This window comes from Lineus longissimus, chromosome 7 (genome assembly GCF_910592395.1).
Source record: "Lineus longissimus chromosome 7, tnLinLong1.2, whole genome shotgun sequence".
NCBI classification, from domain to species: domain Eukaryota; kingdom Metazoa; phylum Nemertea; class Pilidiophora; order Heteronemertea; family Lineidae; genus Lineus; species Lineus longissimus.
In genome coordinates, this window is record NC_088314.1 from 11,899,815 (window position 1) to 11,924,306 (window position 24,492).

At 40.7% G+C, this 24,492-nt stretch overlaps 1 protein-coding gene across 3 annotated transcripts in view; it reads right to left on the reverse strand.

Annotated features, from left to right (window-relative positions):
- The window catches only part of LOC135491739 (uncharacterized), a 70,874-nt gene that overhangs the window by 20,509 nt on the left and 25,873 nt on the right, over window positions 1-24,492 (reverse strand). For all 3 annotated transcript variants that reach the window (XM_064777844.1, XM_064777841.1, XM_064777843.1), the window contains exon 2: window positions 12,078-15,252. In XM_064777844.1, the coding sequence (XP_064633914.1) occupies window positions 12,078-15,213 (3,136 nt within the window). In that variant the 5' untranslated portion in view covers window positions 15,214-15,252. The remainder of the gene's footprint in view (window positions 1-12,077; window positions 15,253-24,492) is intronic.

Below are 24,492 nucleotides of genomic sequence, written 5' to 3' on the forward strand. Positions count from 1 at the left end.
CCATAGTTACGGCCTGACGGTGAATTTACGCCATTTGACCTCTGTGACCTTGACAAGAAGGTCAAATTAAAAACCTGTGTGACATATACTGTATGGTGGTTAGATCTACCCATGATATTAAATTGGTGGCAATCGGGCAAGAAGTTAAGGAATAATCACATTTTTAAGGTTTTTGGATTTTGCCCCCTGGTGGTCAAGTGGTGAATCATATTGGACCAAACTTCGGTCCCTGAGATCATCTGACTAAGGGGTAAATGTGTACCAAATTTGGTATCAATAGTCATTGCAGTTTAGAAACGTGCTATCGTTACATCCTAATGGCCAATTTACACCATTTGACCTCTGTGACCTTGAAAAGGAAGTCAAATCAAAAACCCGGAGGATATATGATGCACCTTTGCTAGAAGTACCTACCATATTTTTTTTCAAAATTTCCCGACTACTATTAAGGGAGATATTGCATATTTTCACTTTTAACGTTTGGCCCTCTGGTGGCCAAACCATGAAACGAATCGGACCGAAACTTGGTCTCCAAGGTGTCATTACATAAGGGTACATGTGTACCAAGTTTCAACTCAATAGCTCTAACAGTTACGAAACGTGCCCTGCTAACGGACGACGGACGACGACGACGACGACGACGGCGACGTTGACGACGACGACGACGACGGACGACGGACGACGGACGCCACGGTATGGGATAAGCTCACCTCTGCTAAGAGGTGAGCTAAAAACTTGATATTATCCAATTCTCTTGGGTCCAAAACACTGACCAATTGCAGGTTGTATGCAAGAATTAGAAATGAAATGGCCAGGGCCATTGTGCTCACCTCATGTGGAGGAAAGATGGATAAAGAGCATGGTATTGTGTATCATCAAAAACAAGTCCCTAATAAACGACATATTGCACTTTTTACCTATTTTAGTTTTCGCCTCCTGGTGGCCAAGTTGAGTACCAGATCAGATCGAAATTCGCTGTCCGAGGGAGTCATGTGTACCAAATTTCAAGTTCATAGCTTTAGTGGTTAAGAAACGTGCCATAGTTACAATCAAACGACCGATTTATGCCATTTGACCTCTGTGACCTTGAAAAGCAGGTCAAATCAAAAACTCATATGATATGTGATGTATCCTTGCTAGGAGAACCTACCATAAAAATAATATTGAAAAAGAATCACTAATCAGGGTCAGAGGTCAGCTGACCTAGGGGGTCCTTTGTACAAAGTCTCAAGTTCATACATAGCCTTAGGGGTTAACAAACGTTCCACAGTTACGCTCAAATGGCCAATTTACGCCATTTGACCTCTGTGACCTTGACAAGTACGTCAAATCAAAAACCCGTATCATATGTGATGTATCCTTGCTAGGAGTATCTGCTATAAAAATTTTACCAAAAGCGAATCAGTAATAAGCGAGATATGGCACTATTCAAATTTTTGGTTTTGGCCTCCTGGTGGCCAAGTTAAGAATGAGACCGGACCGAAAATCAGTTTCACAGGTCATCTGACCTAGGGGGGTCATGTGTACCAAGTTTAAAGTTTATAGCTATAGTGGTTAAGAAACTTGCCAAATTTACACAAAAACTGCCAATTCACACCATTTGACCTCTGTGTCCTTGAAAAGTACGCCACATCGATCTGATTTTTTGTCAACATGTAGAACTACGTAACAGGCGTCTACATACCAAATTTAAAGACTATAGGACGAATAAAGACACTATTAGTGAAGTTTTAGAGTTTGACCTCTGTGACCATGACAAGTAGGTCAAATCAAAAACCCGTATGATATGTGATGTATCCTTACTAGGGGTACCCACCATAAAATGTTTAGCAAATCAGTAATAAACGAGTTATTGCATTTTTTAAGTTTTTGGTTTTATCCCCCTGGTGGCCAGGCGAAGAATCAGACCGGACCGAAATTGGCTGTCAGAGGTCATGTGACCTAGGTTACAATGTGTACAAAGTTTCAAGTTCACAGCACAAGCAGTTAAGAAACGTGCCACACATGATACGGACGATGACGGACACAGGGCTATCGTATAGACTCCCCTTACGGTGAGCCAAAGATAGTAGATATCCATGTAATTGGCATAACGAATATTCAATGTGAATCGTGAGTCGCATCTGCGTTCATTCAAACTGGCAACCTGGATGTTCCCGCTTCTAACAACCACCTATAATGATCAGCCAGACTTGTTGGCCAAAACTTGGAAGTATCGGGAGGTAAACTTATCCACCCCCTTTCTTAATAATATCTTCAAATGGGTGATTTTGGCCGATTGTCCGCAATTTTTACTACCTGATATTGTTGCCAACTACAAATGATATGATATCTTACGTGACACTGCGGTATTGTATAGACTCCGCTGCGGTGAGCCAAAAATGAAATAACAATGAAAACCTTTAGGCATCTGTCAATAAAAACATGGAACTCGTCTACTCGCCCGGATCAGTTGCAATAAAGCAACTTAAATTTAGAAACATTTTACAGGTGGGTGCAAGCCACCGTGAAATTCACACCTTATATAATGAACCTTTTGGTGGTGCCAGCAAACTGAATTTTGGGCACTTCATTTTCCAAATGCAGCCATGGGCTAATATCTATAAAGACTTGTAAAAGCTTTTACTACAGTTTTTCTACAGAGATGGCTACCCCTGCGAAATGAATTTTACCTCAGGTGGATTTTGTTGGAAATAGCTGGAATTTCCAGCTCTTGGCTGGAATAAGCTGACACTTTGAATTTAGAGAGTTTCATCGAAAAGTTATAGCTGGCAAAAGCTAACAAAAACTGGAACTTTATCCATGGGGTGGAAATTCTTGGCATTTTCTGGAACTTTACTTTTCGTAAAAGTTCCAGCGCTGGAAATCTCTGTCACTTTACTATGAGATTGTCAGAGCTGGAATTAGCTGGAAATTTCAAATTCGATGTTTCTGACAATTGTTGGAAAAAGCTGGCATTTGCTGGCATTATGCAAATTGCTATTATGTTATGCAATTCTATCATGTGGTCTTATCACCTGACCAATCCCATGATGCATTACACCTCAGACAGGAACTGAGTAGGTTTGAATTTTCAAGTCAAACAAAGAAATCATGCGGGAGCTCTTCTTATTTCTTGATTTTTACCCCGAATTCGATATCAAGATATCCAAAGTTTACACAAATTGAATTGGAACACATAAGGATTCAAATGAATGCCAAAAGGGTAATCTGGACAGGCCTTGAGGTTGTTTTTTTAGCATATGAAGAAGCCTGAATCAGTGCATTTGCTGTAAGCCTGTATTATTGTATGCATGATCGTGGACCCGGACGGTATCATAACTGTAAGATTTTGCATGGGAGATGTCCACAGCTCATGACTCATGTAAGTGATGGAGTCAATCAACAGTCGGCTTGCTCCATCGTTCTTTTCAAGGTCGTGCAGTGATGTTATTTGGACATCCATTTTGGACGTCAGTCCCCGTCTTTAACCCTGCCCTCCAAACATCAAAGTGACAGAGTGTGCTATGTGTGGTTAACATCATGTTGATGTCACGGTATCCAGTTAAAACGGCACCTCTTTTTTATTTGGCTCACCTTGTGAGCCTATGCGATGATGTGGCGTCCATCGTCGGTGGCGGCGGTATGTTAGCGTGGCACGTTTCGTAAAGTCTGGACTTAAAATTGGTACACATATGTTCCATTTGGGCCCTGGGGCAATTCACACCAATCTGGTCAATCCATGATCCTCAAACTTACGAGCCTAATATTACAATGTGAATACTTTGCACTATCTATATTATTAAACGAGAGGCAAAATTTTCCTGTCAGTGATTGTCAATGACGTCATCGTATCAACTGATCACAATTAGCTAAGATGTAAATGACGTGCTGTCTCCAGGATGGGCATTGAGCCCTGACGACGCCAGTCGGCATTGATGAGCACTCCAACCCAGGTCATGTGGCAACTTAAACCATCTGCAATGGGGAAGTGTCCGCCTGGCATAGGTGTCTGCAAGGAGCCTCTGAGTGAAGCAATAATCTTACGTTTTATATGATGGGCCTCTTATGCTCGTGTAAGTCCATTCAACACACACCAAGAATGATATTTACATTATAACAGTGTGACAAGATTGTGTCAGAAAACTAAGGGACTAGGTCAGTGGCATATGCTCAAAACTTGATAATGCCACAGCAATCATGTTTGCAAGTGACATAAATCACTTGTTTGCATAGATAATTTCAGGTGCCCGCAACAAGAACTGGTCATCCTAGCAACCTCTGTTGGAAGCAAAATCAACCTGCAACCTTTAATCATATTTCTGTGTGACCGAAATTGCTTGTTTGCAGTTATAATTGCAGATGCCATCAAAATTGAATTAGAATTGGAATCGCACGGCCAGGGATCAAGCAAAATCAACATGCAATCATGTTTGCATGTGAAAAATTGCCTGTCTGTGGTGATAATCGCAGGTGCCTGTGACAAGATTGCAATCAGCAAAGTCAAAACCAAGCGATTATCGGTTTTACTCCACGACAAGAGATCATCTTGTTGCATATCACAACGATTCTAATCATAGTCACTGTTGAGTGACAAAAAACGCCTGTTAATTAGTGTGCAGCGCTCTGATCGATTCAAACGTAGAGCAGGTCACATACTCAATACTAAATTTCCTGCTAATGTCAACTAATGCCAGCTATTTCCAATAAATGACAGCCCTGACATTCCTCGTTGCATGCTGAATTTGTAATTTCCAGCTAATGTCAACTAATGCCAGCTATTTCCAATAAATGACAGCCCTGACATTGGTAATCAGCTGGAAGGCCTGGGTCAAGATTTTTCCACCTAATTCCAGCTCTGGAAATTAGGTTCCAGCTAATGCCAGGTTATGCCAGCTTTTTCCAGAGCTGGCATTTTCTGGCACTGCCATTTACCAAAATACCGCCAAACTCCAGCCCTGACATTTTCTGGAATTTCCAGCTAATTCCAGCCTCCTGGCAAGGAAAAATAGTTTGGAATTAGGTGGAAATTGCCGGCTTTTGCCGACAATTTCCAGTCGAATTTCGCAGGGGTAGTGTAAATGTGCATGAATTTTCAAGTAAAAGCATTTACTAGTATTTTATAAATATCAGCCATTGTATACAATTCATACCAATTACTTAAAATTAAATGCTAATCTTGGACTAATGCTAATGTTCTTTGTCAATAATGAAATGGCCAGGGCCATTGTGCTCACCTCATGTGGAGGAAAGATGGATAAAGAGCATGGTATTGTGTCATGTAGTGTTAGGTTTGATGTAGGTCCAAGCAATTACAATTTCCCCAAAATGGCCAATTTACAGTACATTCGACCTCTGTGACCTTGAAAAGTAGGTCAAATCAAAGAAGACCCGGGTGACACATTGAATGGTTGTTAGAATTAGATGTACCTATGATATAAAATTGGTGCCAATCGGGCAAGTCATTACTAGGAATAATGGCATTTTGAAGAATTTAGGATTTGGCCCCCTCCCTGGAGGCCAAACGGCAAATCAGATCACACCAAACTTCGGTACCTGAGATCACCTGACCAAGGGGTACATGTGTACTTAATTTGTGATCAATAGTCATTGCAGTTAAGAAACGTGCCATAGTTACGGCCTGACGGCGAATTTACGCCATTTGACCTCTGTGACCTTGACAAGAAGGTCAAATTAAAAACCTGTGTGACATATTCTGTATGGTGGTTAGATCTACCCATGATATCAAATTGGTGGCAATCGGGCAAGAAGTTAAGGAATAATCACATTTTTAAGGTTTTTGGATTTTGCCCCCTGGTGGTCAAGTGGTGAATCATATTGGACCAAACTTCGGTCCCTGAGATCATCTGACTAAGGGGTAAATGTGTACCAAATTTGGTATCAATAGTCATTGCAGTTTAGAAACGTGCTATCGTTACATCCTAATGGCCAATTTACACCATTTGACCTCTGTGACCTTGAAAAGGAAGTCAAATCAAAAACCCGGAGGATATATGATGCACCTTTGCTAGAAGTACCTACCATATTTTTTTTCAAAATTTCCCGACTACTATTAAGGGAGATATTGCATATTTTCACTTTTAACGTTTGGCCCCCTGGTGGCCAAACCATGAAACGAATCGGACCGAAACTTGGTCTCCAAGGTGTCATTACATAAGGGTACATGTGTACCAAGTTTCAACTCAATAGCTCTAACAGTTACGAAACGTGCCCTGCTAACGGACGACGGACGACGACGACGACGACGACGGCGACGTTGACGACGACGACGACGACGGACGACGGACGACGGACGCCACGGTATGGGATAAGCTCACCTCTGCTAAGAGGTGAGCTAAAAACTTGATATTATCCAATTCTCTTGGGTCCAAAACACTGACCAATTGCAGGTTGTATGCAAGAATTAGAAATGAAATGGCGAGGGCCATTGTGCTCACCTCATGTGGAGGAAAGATGGATAAAGAGCATGGTATTGTGTCATGTAGTGTTAGGTTTGACGTAGGTCCAAGCAATTACAATTTCCCAAAAATGGCCAATTTACAATACATTCGACCTCTGTGACCTTGAAAAGTAGGTCAAATCAAAGAAGACCCGGGTGACACATTGAATGGTTGTTAGAATTAGATGTACCTATGATATAAAATTGGTGCCAATCGGGCAAGTCATTACTAGGAATAATGGCATTTTGAAGAATTTAGGATTCGGCCCCCTCCCTGGAGGCCAAACGGCAAATCAGATCGCACCAAACTTCGGTACCTGAGATCACCTGACCGGGGGGTACATGTGTACTTAATTTGTGATCAATAGTCATTGCAGTTAAGAAACGTGCCATAGTTACGGCCTGACGGCGAATTTACGCCATTTGACCTCTGTGACCTTGACAAGAAGGTCAAATTAAAAACCTGTGTGACATATACTGTATGGTGGTTAGATGTACCCATGATATCAAATTGGTGGCAATCGGGCAAGAAGTTAAGGAATAATCACATTTTTAAGGTTTTTGGATTTTGCCCCCTGGTGGTCAAGTGGTGAATCATATTGGACCAAACTTCGGTCCCTGAGATCACCCGACTAAGGGGTAAATGTGTACCAAATTTGGTATCAATAGCCATTGCAGTTTAGAAACGTGCCATCGTTACATCCTAACGGCCAATTTACACCATTTGACCTCTGTGACCTTGAAAAGGAGGTCAAATCAAAAACCCGGAGGATATATGATGCACCTTTGCTAGAAGTACCTACCATATTTTTTTCAAAATTTCCCGACTACTATTAAGGGAGATATTGCATATTTTCACTTTTAACGTTTGGCCCCCTGGTGGCCAAACCATGAAACGAATCGGACCGAAACTTGGTCTCCAAGGTGTCATTACATAAGGGTACATGTGTACCAAGTTTCAACTCAATAGCTCTAACAGTTACGAAACGTGCCCTGCTAACGGACGACGGACGACGACGACGACGACGACGACGACGACGACGACGGCGACGGACGACGGACGCCACGGTATGGGATAAGCTCACCTCTGCTAAGAGGTGAGCTAAAAAATGAAATGGCCAGGGCCATTGTGCTCACCTCCCTTATAGATAGTTTATCACATATGACAGAACGATTTACCAATGATCAAACCCTTAGTATTCGAATCTATATCCACCTGGTGGTCAAACCAGGATTTGAAATCCAACTGAAATTCAGTCGGCAAGGTTTCATAACAGGGGCTACATTTTACCAAGTTTCAAGTCAATAGCGCCAGTAAAATACGAAACATGCTACCACTGACCAGTTTATGCCATTTGAGTTCTGTGATCTTAGGTAGGTCAAATGAAAAAACCTGTGTGGTGTCATGAATCGTCATTGTAAGTATTGGTGATGATATGAATGCACCCTCAGTTAGTGACAGAAAGCACTTTTTGTGTATTCAGTTTCAGCCACCTTGTGGCAAACTCAGGAATTTAAAAAAAACTGAATTTGATCTCCCAGGTGTATTTACATAGGGAAATATATGTACCAAGTTTCAAGTTGATAGCTCCAGTAGTTCCAAAATGTGCATTGCTAACGGACAATGACAGACAACACCCCATATGAAAAGCTCACCTCTCTGGAGGGGAGCTAAAAACAGCATTTTTTCTTACTTGGTGTACAGTTTTTTGCGACCCCAAAACTGCAGATACCAGCTAATTTATAACCAGTATGATCAACTTTTCTCTTTCTTCCTGCAGTATAAAAGGGACCAATTGGCAAACTTGCAACTGGCGGTAATTAACTAATATGCCTATACAACCCACTGAAGTGTATATATATGCAGCAAATAATCATTAAACTGAGAGAAAAAACACATTGTGTCCAACACCAGGAAATATTACAGAATTGAATGTTAAAACATATTTAGGTCCTCTTCAGGGGTTATGCAGCAGTCAATCAGAACCCTGTCAGGAACAGCTGCCAGGAACACCTGGTCACTTTTCATCATGAAATGTATTTTGGCCCAGAAGGAGCCAAAGTTGTTACGTTGGTCTAAATTGTATTTGCCTCCGTCCACTGATCCCCCTGAAAGCACAAGCTGCTGCCCTTAATACTTCCACTGAGTCAGTCCCTGCCATGGGCCCCATCATAACAATGCAGTGCAATTAATTAGATGCTGCTACCTGTATTATTGTGCTGGACTAACTGGCAATGCGTCCGAATGTTTCTTTGGAATTCCATTTGAAATCAAATGACGAATTTACAGAAAGTATATTTTTGTCAGATATTACATATCGTTGCATAACCTAGGGCTTCCATCCCAGAAGCTGCATCTTTTGCCAATCATGGAGCTAACATGGGTAGCTCGAGACCAGCACTTTCCCACGATCGGAGTTGACTTTGTTGTCTGTAACATATACCTTGCTTATGCCACATTTGTGGGAGAATAAAGATATGATTCAGTTGTTAGTATGAAACCATCGTGTTTAGTTCGCCATCAGATCTGCGACCACTGCAACTCCCATTTAGTAAATGTGTAGGAAGCATCTTGCCATTCATGACAATTTTCATGAAGTGTCGAATTTATTGGGTTTTTTTAATTTAGCTTTTATACACATGGTGAATTCCTGTCAAAAAGACTCTTTCAATTCATGCAGGTGAATAAGAATCGTATTCTGACAATGTAGCTCTTGCAGTTGAAGTGAATTTCTGTCGAATTACTTGAAATCGTGTGGTCTTTCTGACCGTCAAATTGGTGTCAAATACTTGACCAGGGAGGGCACAGGGTTCTGATTGACTGCTGCATTAGGGGGTATGGGACCGAACATGCCAAGAAAACAAGGCAAGTTCAGTCAAAGCAAGGCATTTCTGTCGTCTGCTCGACGAAACAAAAGATATAGAAATTGTTATCACCCCAGGATTTCAAGTTAATCGACAGAAATTTACTTCTGCTGCAAGGGCTACATTGTCAGAATTCGACCCTTATTCACATGCATGAAAGAGTCTTTTCAACAGGAATTCACCACGTGTATAAAAGCTAACTTAAATGAAATGGTCCAGGGACCATGTGCTCACCTCGGGTAATGTAATGCATGTCATTTGCAGTGGATATGGGAGAACAGTTTCTGGCTAGTTTCACCAGTTTTGATATCATCGAATAATATCATTCTTCTCGGCCATATTTGTCATGAGATTAGACTGAAAATTAGGGATATTGATAAGAGTTTGGTTGCACTCCGATCATAGGTCATTAGTTTATGAGTAATAAGACTTTGTTTAATTTTGAAGATGGCCGCCTGGCGGCCATATTTGTCGATGGATTTGACTGAAAATCAGGGATGTTGTAGAGTACACAGATATACAATCACATGAAATTTGGTTGTAATCCAACTCTGTGATATTTTCAAGATGGCCACCTGGCGGCCATATCTGAAGTCTGAGCGGGACAAATTTTTTGGGTACAATAGAGGGTCCCTAGATACATGTCCTCACAAGTTAAGAACCTTCTAGCTCAAATAGAAATGAAACGTGCCGCGTTTCGGTGATTTAGTGAACTTTGACCTCTGTGGCCTTGAAAAGTAGGTCAGATCAAAAACCCGCACGATATGCGATGTATACTTACTACAGAGTGGTTCGATAATAATGTTACACTTACAAAATGGTGAATATATTTTATTATTTTGGCATTTACTCTCAAAAATACGTATCTACTTGAGGAGCAAGCTCTCTCGATTAACTTGACGCCAGCAGAATCATAATCCTTCCATGGTTGACTGCGCAGGACAGATTTTACTGATTCATGTGAAATCTCACTTGCGCCAAGTTCTCAGTGGTTAAAAAGGACAAAGGACGAAGAGGAAGCATTCCCAACATTTAATTTTATTCACAGTTGAACACAAATAGGAAAATTGCAAAATGAATGTTAAAAGTCAATCTTCAACTGTGAATAAAATCTATATAATATTAAGGATTGCTTCCTCTTTGTCCTTTGCCCTGTTCAACCACTGAAAGATTGGCGCAAGTCAGATTTCACACAAGTCAATAAAATCTATCCTACGCAGTCAACCATGGAACGATTTTGAATCTGCTGGTGTCAAATTAATCGAGAGAGCTAGCTCTTTCAAGCCATATGTATGTTTGTGGTAAATGCAAAAATTATAATAGATATGAACCATTTTGTAAGTGTAACACTTTTATTGCGCCACTCTGTAGTAGTACCTACCATAAAAATATCATGAAAATCCAACCAAAATCACAGGTCCTATTGCATGTTTTATAACACCCCCTGGTTTGCCAAACAAAGAATAATTTTGGACAAAAATTTGGTGTGAATCGCCCCAGGGCCCAAGGGTACATGTGCACTAAGTTGGTGATATATCCTTGCAAGGAGTACCTACCTAAAAAAAAGAGTCGCTTATAAGTAAGATATGGCTCTTTTCAGGATTTAACTTTTGGCCCCCAAGTCGAGGATCAGATCAAACTGAAATTTGGGGTAGGAGGTTATCTGATTTAGGGAGTAATGCGTACCAAATTTCAAGTTCATAGCTTCCGCGGTTAAGAAATGTGTCATAGTTACCCTCAAACGGCCAATTGACCCACTTAAACTCTGCGACCTTGAAAATCAAGTCAAGTCAAAAACCTGTATGATATGTGATGTATCCTTGCTAGGGGTACCTACCATAAAAATATTATCGAAAACAAGTCACTAATAAGGGATGTGTGTGTGTTATAAATCTTATATCTTAAGCGGTAAAGAAACGTCCATAGTTCCACTAAACTGACCAATTTATGCCATTTGACCTCTGTGACCTTGAAAATGATGTCAAATCAAAAACCAGTAAGGTGTGTGATGTGTACTTGCTCAAGAGTACATACCATAAAAATAAAATCAAAAACAAGTCACTAATAAGCAGGATAGTGCTTTTTTTAGCTTTTTTAGTTTTCGGCCCCCTGGCGGCCAAGTCGAGAATCAGATCAGACCGAAATTCGTCGGCTGAGGTCACATGACGTAGGGAGTCATGTTTACTAAATTTCAAGATCATAGCTTTAGCGGTTAAGAAACGTGCCATAGTTACACTCAAATGGCCAATTTACACCATTTTACCTCTGTGACCTTGAAAATTAGGTCAAATAAAAAACCCGTATGATAAGTGATGTATCCTTGCTAATAAAACCTGTCATTAAAATTTTATCGAAAAACGAGTCGCTTGTAAGAGAGATATCACACTTTTTAGGTTCCCACTTTTGGTTCTCTGGTGGCCAAGTCAAGAATCAGATTGCACCGAAATTCAGTGTCGAAGGTCACCCGACCTGGAGGTCCTGTGTACAAAGTTTCAAGTTCATAGTCATTTCGGTTAAGAAATGTGCCAATGTTTTTGAAACTGGATACAGACAACGGACACTGCGGTATTATAAAGACTACCCTATGGTCAGCAAAAAAAAACCCAGGTAGTTTTTGCTACCATCACAATCCAAGGGATGGTTCCTCAAGCACCCAGCCCCTTTGATTATCATTTTTTAAAACTGGCACAGGATCCTGACACCCTGATCAGGGAGTCTCGTATGGCCTCCTACGCCTTTTTCCACATCATTGGCCTTTTTATCTATACTATACCTGAATGTGTTGATTCGTGTCTCCGTAGGTGACTCCTCTTGAAGAACACTAACTCGCATCCATCATGTGAGCACTTCAGCTTCTTTGGTAGCTCGTTATGAAACTCAAGCAAATGAGACTTCAACAGCCGGCGATATTTGAATGTGCGCCCACAGTTCTCATATTCGCATTTAAAGAGTTCGGCCGAGGCATGAGTTATCAAATGATCTTTCAAGCCTTCTGCTATTTTAAAGGATTGCCAACATTGTGGACACTGGTGTGGTCTTTCGTTTGTGTGATTTTTTACATGTTTTTTCAGATTGGATTTACTGAAGAAGAGTTTCTCACAATTAGGGCATGGTATACTGCGCTGTCTGTCCGAGTGCTTACTCTCAATATGTTTTTGGAGGTTAGCTTTGAAATGAGATTGGTAGTCGCAATGTTCACAGCTAAATCGCTTTGGTAGCGATGCATCATGGGTAATCTGGTGCACTTTAAGCACCGATTTGTACTTAAACGTTTTGTTGCAAATTTCACATTTGTATTCATGTTTACCTTGGCAGTTTGCCACATGTTCATCATAATCCTCTTCTTCGTTGTGAATTCGCCGCTGACACTTCTTGCACTTGGTCATCTTCTGATGCTCAGATCGAACATGCATCTCCAATATCTTATTCTCGCCAACAAACTGACAAAAACGACACATCTCAAGCCCATGTTTTTTCACATGTCGCTTGATGACTGAGAGTTTTTTTGCACGGTATTCACATATGGAACACTTATATGGGTTATTCCTGACGAAGTCTTCATTGTCCTCATTATGGCAACGAACGTCATGCTTTTTCAATGCTGCTTTTGACCCAGCAATAAAACCACACTTTTCACACATAACTTGCTGCTTTGTCCCATCGCCATCCTCCGATTTTCTTTTTCTTTTCTTTTCACTGCCATCCCCGTGTACTTTTTCATTCGTAGTTTCCTTCTTCATAACCAGCGACCCCTCGCCCTCATTATTTTTCTTTTTGCTATTTTTCTTCTCTTTTCTTGGAACTCCTTCAGTTGCACCACCTCCAACCACTTCCTTCGATTTAACATCAGATCGATCAACTATCTCCATTGCTTTATTTACTTCAGCTTGAATATCCACCCCTTCAACTTTTTCATCATTAGTCTTCTCAACTTTGTTTCTTTTTTCTTTCATAGATGTTCTATAAGCATATATCTCTTCAACTTCCTCAGCTAATTCCTTAACCAGATTTTCCATCTCTTTGATCGGGACACTTTCAGTAGCCTCACTATCACCTTTCTTGATTTTTATTTCATTTTCATTAACTTTCTCTCCTTCATAACTGCAAATTTCACTCTTAGCCCTTGTATTCTTTGTCGTCAAAGATGCTGCCTCCTCATCGACTTTAACTGCACCTGGTTTCCTAGCCCTCTTTTTCTTCTCCTTTACTACAGGCACCCCTTCTGTAAGCTCTCCCACTCTAATTCCTGTATCCTTTTTCTTAACCCTTTTTTTCTTCTCTTTCATGGGTGCCCCTTCTATACCAGCGCCCTCCACTTTCACAGCATCAGTTTTTTTCTCTCGATTTTTCTTCTCTTTTACGACTGCCCCTTCTGTAGTATTCTCTATCACTTCTGTACCATCCTCTACTCTAATTCCTGTATCAGTTTTCTTAACCCTCTTTTTCTTCTCTTTCATTAGTGTCCCTTCTATACCCTCGCCTCCCATTTTCAGTGCATTAGTTTTGTTCTCTCGTTTTTTCTTCTCCTTAACGACTGCCCCATCTGTAGTATTATCCCCATTTTTATCCTCATTAATGTTCTTTGCTCTTTTTTTCTTTGCACGTGGCCCTTCCCAAATCTCGCCTTTGACTTTCCTCCCATCTACACCTTTTTTCACTATCTTCTTTTTTTCTTTAACATGTTCTCCCTCAACTAGTTTGTTTTTCAGCCTTGCTTTCTTTTTTGGAACTTTCGCTTGAAGATTTGGTTTGTCACTTTGAGTATTACACATACCTTCAGCAGTCCCTGGTCTTATTTCTACTTTATCAAAATTGACTCCTGACGGTCCATCATCATTTTGAACAATCTCACATGTGTTCAAAGACTGTTCAACAGATGCCCCCTCATTGACTACTTTATTCTGCGCTTTCAAGGTTTCTGAATGTTTGACCGCTGAAGTCGCACTTGCACTGGAAGTATCTGTAGGTCTTTTTAAGCCATGATCACGAGTATCATACTCTTCAGGCGTAGAAATCAGTGTTTCAGAGCTGGCATGATTACCAGTGAAATAAAAACCAGTTCCATTCAAAGCAAATACCTGTGTTTCTAACTGAAGTCTATTTAACTCGGACCCTTTGGAATTGTTTTCAATCTCAATATTTCCATCAGAAACAGATGTTGTGATTTCAGTGGATTTTTGTAGCACGGCATCTGCTTCTGACTCCCTCATGTGGTCTTTGTTATCTCTACTTTCTGTAACATCACTGACTTCTTTTAGTAATTTGGCTGACTTCTTAGTTTTCTTTGAGTTGAGTAGGATATGACCTTCAGCTTCTTGGGGTTTTTTCTGTCTCTTTTTAATTGGTACCATTGGAACACTTGAACTGGCTTTTTTACCAGAGTTTGTTGCCACAAGGCTCAATGCGACACTATTTATTTCGTTGTTTCTTTCACTAAGATTGTTTTTTTTAGCTTTTGGTTTTGATGTTGTTGTCTTCTTTGCCTTTGGGACGACAGTTTTCTCCTTGTCGCTTGGAACCTTCTTCTTTTTCACAGGTTTATCTACTTGCTCCTTTGCAGGCCTCGGTGACCTTGACAACCGAGGAGACCTTGACCCTGTAGACCTTGGCGACTTAGACCGCTGGCGTGTCAGATGTCCCGTTTCCATCTCATCATCTGACTTCAAACCACTGCTAAGAGCAGCTGGTTTCTTTGGCATTCGAGATTTAGCAACTTCTTTCTCAAGATCTGCAGACTCCAATGCCTTTTTCGATGGCCGTCTTTTCCGAGTTGCCTTTAGTGATAGATCCACTATATTTTCCTCAGTCATCATTTCCTGTGCAGCAACCTTTTCCTCTGTTACGGTTTTGTTTTTCTCCACTTTATCTCCATCAACAGTGTTGATTCCCTCCATCATCTCCTTTTGCATTCTTACACCAAAAGAACAATCATAGCCGCCACACCCTCACTGTAAAAAACAAAACACAAACATAAACTCACACATAATGTATTAAAATGAATAATGATTTCACTAATTCTTCATGATCCGACAGAACCACAGAATTGGTTCTATTATACTGTAGATCAATGAAATGGCCAGGGCCATTGCGCTCACCTCATGTGGAGGAAAGATGGATGAAGAGCATGGTATTGTGTCATGTAGTGTTAGGTTTGATGTAGGTCCAAGCAATTACAATTTCCCCAAAATGGCCAATTTACAGTACATTTGAACTCTGTGACCTTGAAAAGTAGGTCAACTCAAACAAGACCAGAGTGACACATTGAATGGTTGTTAGAATAAGATGTACCTATGATATAAAATTGGTGCCAATCGGGCAAGTAATCAAGGAATAATAGCATTTTGAAGAATTTTGGATTTTGCCCCTCCCTGGAGGCCAAACGGCAAATCAGATCGAACCAAACTTCAGTACCTGAGATCACCTGACCAAGGGGTACATGTGTACTTAATTTGTGATCAATAGTAATTGCGGTTAAGAAACGTGCCATAGTTACGGCCGGACGGCCAATTTACGCCATTTGACCTATGTGACCTTGAAAAGTACATCAAATTAAAAACCTGTGTGCTATATACTGTATGGTGGTTAGATGTACCAATGATATCAAATTGGTGGCAATCGGGCAAGAAGTTAAGGAATAATCAAATTTTTAAGGTTTTTGGATTTTGCCCCCTGGTGGTCAAGTGGTGAATCATATTGGACCGAACCTCGATCCCTGAGATCACCTGACTAAGGGGTACATGTGTACCAAATTTGGGATCAATAGTCATTGCAGTTTAGAAACGTGCCACAGTTACATCCTAACGGCCAATTTACGCCATTTGACCTCTGTGACCTTGAAAAGTAGGTCAAAGCAAAAACCCGTATGATATGTGATGTATCCTTGCTAGGAGTACCTACAATAAAATTTTTATTGAAAACAGATCATTAACAAGAGACATATCACACTTTTTATGTTTTCAGTTTTGGCCCCCTGGTGGCCAAATCAGGAATCAGAAGGGACTGAAATTTAGTCACCCAGGTGTCATTTCATGGGGAAATATGTGTACCAAGTTTGAAGTCAATAGCTCCAGTGGTTACAAAATGTGCCCTGCTAACGGACGACGACGGATGACTACAGACGCCATGCCAAAGGAAAAGCTCACCTCTCAGAGAGGTGAGCTAAAAAACATGAAGAGCCATCTGATTTTATAATATTAACTTCATGTTGTGTGATTACAAATGTTAAATATCACTTTTTGCAATGGTTCCTATGACAGTGACAACCCAGTAGATGCATGGTCACAACCCAGTAGAAAACCAGTAACCCTGGACCTTTACATCGAATCCGTTGAAATTCAGCAAGAGACAAACCAGTCCATTAGATGCATTGTCACAACTAGTCAATGCAGTCTGGACCATTGTATCAATTCCTTTGAAGTGCAAGTTGTGAAAAATCAGTCGAGTTGATGCATGGTTACAACCTTGGGGCAAGCAGTTAAGGCAGGCTGAACCTTTACATCAAATCCTTTGAAGTGCAGGTTGAGACAAAGCAGCCCAGTAGATACATGGTCAGAACCTTGGGGCAAGCAGTTAAGGCAGGCTGAACCTTTACATCAAATCCTTTGAAGTGCAGGTTGAGACAAAGCAGCCCAGTAGATACATGGTCAGAACCTTGAGGCAAGCAGTATAGGCAGTCTAGGCCTTTAAATCAAATCAAATCATTTGAAGTGCAGGTTGAGACAAACAAGCGGAGTAGATTGCTTGGTCACAACCAGAAACAGTCTGGACTTTTATACATCAATTCCGTTGAAGTGTAGGTTGGTTGTGACAAACTAGCCCAGTGAACATGGTCCAGCCTCAGCTGGGACAACCAGTAATTGCCGTCTAGACCTATAATCAGGGATAACCAACCAGTTTCAAAGTGCAAGTTAAGCCAAGTCCAAGGGGTATGATTTTTTAGCGCTCATTGATCGCGAGTAGAAACTTAACAGATACACTGATATTTTTTAAAACCAAATGCAACATGCTGTTTTCTTTATCAAATCTATGTTGTTAATCTGGTTCTTCTGATGACCACGCAGGTGAGCACTGATGGGAGGCGCAAGGTGTTTGTCTGAGCTCCCCTCTCTCGGTCATCTATGATTTGGTCACCAAAAACATTCAAATGCAGCTGTCAATCATCCCTGTAAAACCAAATGAAACTAGAAATACAGTGATTGCGAGCAATCACTCATGATACCCCCGCCGTGGGAGTATAGCAGTGGTCGTGGCTAGGTGAAAAGATGTTTTTGAGGCTAGAGGTGATTTTTGGGCGAGAGTTTTTGCAAGCAAAGGTTGTGAATGAGTACAGAGAGTGGATTGATGTTAGTATGACCAAAAATCTACAAGGCTCGCTTATGGCTGCCCCTGGCGGCCATATTTGATGAATACGAACCATCGGCAACCTGGTACGAACCTTCCCTAGAAATATCGGATCAATCGGCGCACTGGTTCTCTTTTAAATGAGCAGAAACGAAAATGAAGATGGCTGCCCCTGGCGGCCATATTGGATAAGTGGCGACGACCATTTTCAATACCAACCATCGGCAACCTGGTACGAGCCTTCCCTAGAAATATCGGATCAATGGGCGCACTGGTTCTCTTTTAAATGAGCGGAAACGAAAATCAAGATGGCTGCCCCTGGCGGCCATATTGGATAAGTGGCGACGACCATTTTCAATACCAACCATCGGCAACCTGGTACGAACCTTCCCTAGAAATATCGGATCAATGGGCGCACTGGTTCTCTTTTAAATGAGCGGAAACGAAAATCAAGATGGCTGCCCCTGGCGGCCATATTGGATAAGTGGCAACGACCATTTTCAATACCAACCATCGGCAACCTGGTACGAACCTTCCCTAGAAATATCGGATCAATGGGCGCACTGGTTCTCTTTTAAATGAGCGGAAACGAAAATCAAGATGGCTGCCCCTGGCGGCCATATTGGATAAGTGGCGACGACCATTTTCAATACCAACCATCGGCAACCTGGTACGAACCTTCCCCAGAAATATCGGATCAATGGGCGCACTGGTTCTCTTTTAAATGAGCGGAAACGAAAATCAAGATGGCTGCCCCTGGCGGCCATATTGGATAAGTGGCGACGACCATTTTCAATACCGACCATCGGCAACCTGGTACGAACCTTCACTAGAAATATGAGATGAATGGGTGGCCTGGTTCTCTTTTAAATGAGCGGAAATGAAAATGGGCGTCGCCACAAAAATCAAGATGGCAGCCCTTGAAGCCATATTGGATGCGTGACGACATTGAATACCATACCATGCGACCTCCCACTCATGGTGAGTTTCCACAATAAAAACATATTTGTTCCATGCAGTGGTTTTCATTCAATCACTCCGGACAGACGGACGGACGACGCACGCACGGACGAGTGCAAAACAGTATACCCCCACCAACTCGTTGGCGGGGGTATAAAAACGTTCTAATTTTGCTCACCAAGTTTTATAATATAGGGCCAACAACAACTAATCAGGGGTTAATGATTATTGATCAAGGTAAAAACAGGAAGTGCTTATGACCAAGGAAGTTTATTGATATGATTGGGAATATGATAATACTAACAATGCATCAGTGGACTGGGTGCTTTTGGGTCCCCCGCTGATCATCAGCACATACCACTGAACAATTACAATAAGAACCTAATTTGGCCAGGCCCCAAATTCAAACCTAATTTTGCCAGGCAAATCAGTTTGTAAGATCCAATGCTGTTTTCACAGCAGGGGACAACAATGTCTTATCACTTAAACTTAAAAGTTGGTCGTAATTACAAAGGATTTACAAGAAATATAGATTCAATCCCTTTGACGATAATTTAGCAGGTTTGTTTATATTCGTGTGTACATTTACTACACTGTGCATGTATCTATACATGTGTTTATTGTACATTTCTACAGCAGTGACTTGAGACACAGAAAAACGATCTCAAAAATGGTTGATTTCAGCACTTTGATTGTTTTGAATGGTTGATTCCATTCATCGATAATTTGCAAAGCTTTATGCCACTTGTATAGCTAATTAGGCCTACCAGCAATCTCAAAGCAAGTTGGTGGGAGGAGTTATGTGTGTTGGTTTAGTGGTATATATGCAAATCATATTGGAATATTGGAATATTTTTGGACTTGGTACTCGTCATGACCATCACACTCACTCATGACAGGTAGTTTTGGCCAAAAACAGATGTCCATATAATATCTTCTCGTGAGAGAATTTTTTAATTAATGTCTGAATTGCCCTGTTCGGCTGTAAGGGGAGAGCATTAGCGTCATTTTGAGACCCTAACCATTGTGTTGACCTTTCAACATGGAGTGGAGAACATGAAGAAAAACTAGTGGTGAAAAATGTCAGGGAGACAGTCATGCAATAGTTCTGCATATGACAACGACGGATGCCGCAGTATCGCCAGGTGAGCTCAAAATTGACCTCTGTGACCTTGAAAAGTACGTTAAATCAAAAACTTGGGGAATATGTCATGATTGTATCCTTACTACATGTACCTACATGTATGATTAACATTTGGAAATGATCCAGCCTTCAGTTCTGAAAAAATAGCACTTTTCGTGTTTGGATTCGGCCCCCTGGTGGCCAATCCAAGAATCAAATCACATCGAAATTTTGTCTCTGAGGTCATTTGATCTAGGGGTACATATGTACAAGATTTCAAGTCAGTAACGGTTACGAAACGTGCCGCTATTGCCTTACGGCGATGTGGAGAGAAGACCTCTGTGACCTTGAAAAGTAGGCGAAATCCGAAACCCGGATTACATTTCAAGCACCCTTATGACATGCATCCACAGTAAAAATTTCATGATTCTAGCTAGCAGCATTCATAAGATATAGCCAAAAATAGGTTTTCGAAGAGCGCCACCTATGGCAGACAAGCAGTCAAATTGCACTAATTTTTATTTTGAAAGAAGCTCTTGCCTAGGGGTACCAACACACCAAGTATGAACAATCTAGGTCACGTGGTTAAGAAACGTGCCACTCTGTTCAAAAGTTAACGGCGGACGACGACGATGACTGACGACGGACGCCAAAGTATCGTATGAGCTCCCCTGAAAGGTGAGCAAAAAAGAAACAAAAACCCCACAACCTTCGCAGTTAAGAAAGAGAGGGATATTCAAATGAAATTAAAACTAGGTCAACACAGATTTTTACTCAGTAACGCCAACTGGTAGTATCAATCAAAACTATTCAAATTTTACATTTTATATTAAAACCTACTTGCATGCAGACTTCATCAGCCTTATTTCCAGCCAAGGGCCATTGTGCTCACCGTATAGATATTTGGTAGTTAGGAATTCATCCTGGTTAAGAAACATGCTACTTATAAGCGACATATTGCACTTTTTCCCATTTTAGTTTTGGCCTCCTGGTGGCCAAGTCGAGAATCAAATTGGATCAACATTCAGGGTCAGATATTACATGTGATAGGGAGTCATGTGTACCAAATTTAAAGTTCCTAGCTTTAGCGGTTAACAAACGTGCCATAGTTACCCTCACCATGCCCTGAAAAGCCATGACGCCAGGTATTTTGCCATTTCCTGCTTTAAGAAGATTTCAAAAGTGCACCTAACAATTTATACAATACAGAAAACCCCACGAAATTTGCTCCATCCATTTTGAAGATATAGCCATTTATGTGTTTGACAACTAGATTACCTAATTAGGCTAGCAACTGGCTTGTTAGAGCCAGGCGGCAGGTTCACCAAAAATTGTGATGTAGATCAGGCTATTGCCCTACTTGGGAGGACAAATATCAATCAATGCTCTTAAAATTGACATATGAATAAGTCTGTATTTCATTGACATTTTCTATGTTAAAGTATGAAAGCATACTTTTGCCCATGAAAAATGAGTTTTATTGTATTCCAAAAAATATATAAATCAAATTTTTTAATTTTTTGGGAAAACCGGTCATATTTATTTTAGAAGCCAAATGTCGCATCTAGAAACTGTTATTTGAGCTAATGCATGAAGTGGGAAAACAAAATCAATGCCGAAAACAACATAGACCCCCACAAATATGGTACAATTTAGGTTTTATAGACAATTTAGGCAAATTTATAGAACTTAATTAATTTTTTCAAATTCAATTCTTTTTTACAGAAGATTGCATCAAATGCATCAATTTATATAATACTTAAACTATAATAATGTACTTCTAATTCAAAGCTTTGATATACCTTATAATAAGGTAAGGTAATACAGGACAAATTTATACTATTTATAGTCAGTCAGCCGGCCACGGAGCGACCACAGTGCCAAATAAAGCATTTCTCTTACCACTTTCACAGTGGTAAGCTTTCACAGCGCCTAGCGGGAAATGGTGTCATGAAAAATCTTAATTTTCGAGTCCCGCCAAAAGTATCATTTTTACGCGGGAAGTGAAATAAAAAGTGAAATGCTCCTCGATATCATTTTCATGCAGCCATGATTGTTTACGTCACAGTCACACGCGTATATCACGAAAATCCGTGTTATATTCACCGATTAATTCATAATCTAGTACGAGGTACATTTTCCCAGCATCGCCAAGTACGCTTTAAATATCTTTCCCTTTAGAATCCTTTGATAATGTCAAAAATCAAGCTTTTCATCGTCCAAAGATAAAAGCAAAAGAAATCCAAGATAAAAATTTTGAGTTGGACACGCGGGTAGATTTCTAGCATTAGCCCCCAGAAGATGTCGTGTGTGTCGAGTCGAGTCAACATACATGTAACCAACTGTTAATTATGTTGTTAATTTGTTCAGGCAGCTGCATGAAATGAATGATATAGATAGACACTATAAGCAGGAACCAATTCAATCATATCTAAAACCCAGGTCCCTAACTCCGTAACTGTGCATATGACTGTGTATGAGTACGAGTCACATTAAATCTACTAAATTGGATCCCCTTGCTCCTACCGATTGTCAGTCGTAAGTACTATGCGAGGGAAAGGCCCCTTTCATTGGCCCTCCGGCTGCTAGCTCTGCCTACATTCTGCATTTACAAAGATGACATAATGGCACTGACAGAGTACCGACTACTGTGACAGAATCTTGCACACCATTTTACCCTCTCTGAACATTTATTAGATCTTATGTCAGAGTGAAGAGAAACTAGAGGCCTGTCGGCCTGGGAGCTTCGCTGGGTTAGTGGTGGAGTTGTATTAGGAGTAATGCAGTGTGCTGGTGACATTTCCAATAGAGCCAGAACAGGCAGGTAAGTTAATTGTTTTTCTCCAATTTATGCATGCTAGGCCTTACGCCATTTTCACAGCAAATCACATGACCAATTCACAAATCTCCGCCTCGGGAATTCCCGGTGGCAGCATTGAGATGACCATCAAAATGTGGTCCGCATATTTATCATCGTCAAAATTATGCCCACCACATCTACATTACAGAAAGTATCATTGTTAATACGCATTTACAATCCCCAGATAGAGTATATTATATTACAGTGACAACTCCAGCTCGATTAGCTCTTGACAACAGTCTATAATAGATGACCTGATTCGTGACGTCATATCGCTGAGGAACCCCCATCTCAACATAAAATCTATCACGTGACATTAATACGCCATTGGCGATATACATTTTTATAAATTACCGATTCAAAAAGGCGTCAAAAAACACTTTTTCGCGAACTTCCAGTGGCTTATCTGTAACTTTGACGGAAGCTACCACAACATAGGTAAGTCATGTGAAGTGGCTAGACACTGACACGCTTCGTATCAAATTTTGTCATCAAAGTCATCATTGAGAGACCCATAAAAATTAATCACATTCTATCTTTACCAATCTTTGGTTCGATAATAAAGCTTACGTTATTCTCAATCTATCACATGCGGCTAGGAGCAGTTGTATGGCAGAAAAAGTAGAAACTAAGCATTTTCCTAACCTTGCCAAATCACAAGAAAACTGCCTAATATTACGTTAACGAGCAAAATATGACGTCATCAGGGTTAGAGAATTTGCCCAAAAACAGCACATGGCTGACTGACTGTAGTAAGAAACCAAACATCAGCCTGATCTATGTCAGTAAACCAGCCGCCTGACTTCACTTAGAAACCTAACCAAGGCTGTTACATAACATCTAAACAAAACAGTTAATTTGCTTTTGCTATATCTCTGGACTGCGTGCTTCAATTTTGATCGAACATGATTTAATGCGGAGTTTTAAGTCCAATCTTTGAGGATTTGTACATGTCATGCAATCATAAACGTAGGCGTCATGGCCTTTAAACGGCCAATTTACGCCATCTGACCTCTGTGACCTTTAAAATAAGGTCAAATCAAATACCCACATGATATGTGATGTTCCTTGCTAGGAGAGCCTACCATTAACCAGAAAATTTTATCAAAAACGAGTCACTCATTACTCATAAGAGAGATATCATACTTTTTAGGTTCCCACTTCTGGCCCCCTGGTGGCCAAGTCAAGAATCAGATCGGTCCAAAATTGATTGTCAGAGGTCACCAGACCTCGGGGGTCCTGTGTACGAAGTTTCAAGTTCATAGCTGTAGCGGTAAAGAAACGTGCCACTGTTTTTGAAACAGGGTACAGACGACGACGACGGACACAGCGGTGTTGTATAGACTCCCCTACGGTGAGCCAAAATGAAGAGAGTAGAGCACTGACAAGGCAAAAGGTTTACGGACTATGGTATGCCAAAGCGAAATTTATTCAGGACAAATTGTTTACATCAGGACTGAATTTTTATGCCAGAATCAGGCTACAAATTGCGAAATTGTACAAGAATTTATCGCAGGACAAAAATTTTACAACACCAGGTAAAATATTCCTATCCATGTATTTTTTTTCCCTTCAGAATAATTTATTTTCACGTTTCAAGAAAAAATTGTCAGAACGAAAAATACGGCAGGACTTTTTTCCTTCAGAATTTTCGTCCAACACTTACTCAAGCGGAAACAAATATACGGTTGATCAACTAAAGACAAGAGCAACGCAAGGCGTGGCATATGCCCCCGTGAGCACATTGAGTTGGTGTATTAGGAAAGTGAAGTGTTCTTCAGACAACCCCGGGCAGCTGGTGTCATAGCTGACTGGGTTTAGTTGACATCGTGAAAGAGTTATTGGTCTGTAATGCCCGCTGTACACGCTATCTTTTTCTACCCACATAAAAAGTTACCTTGTTAT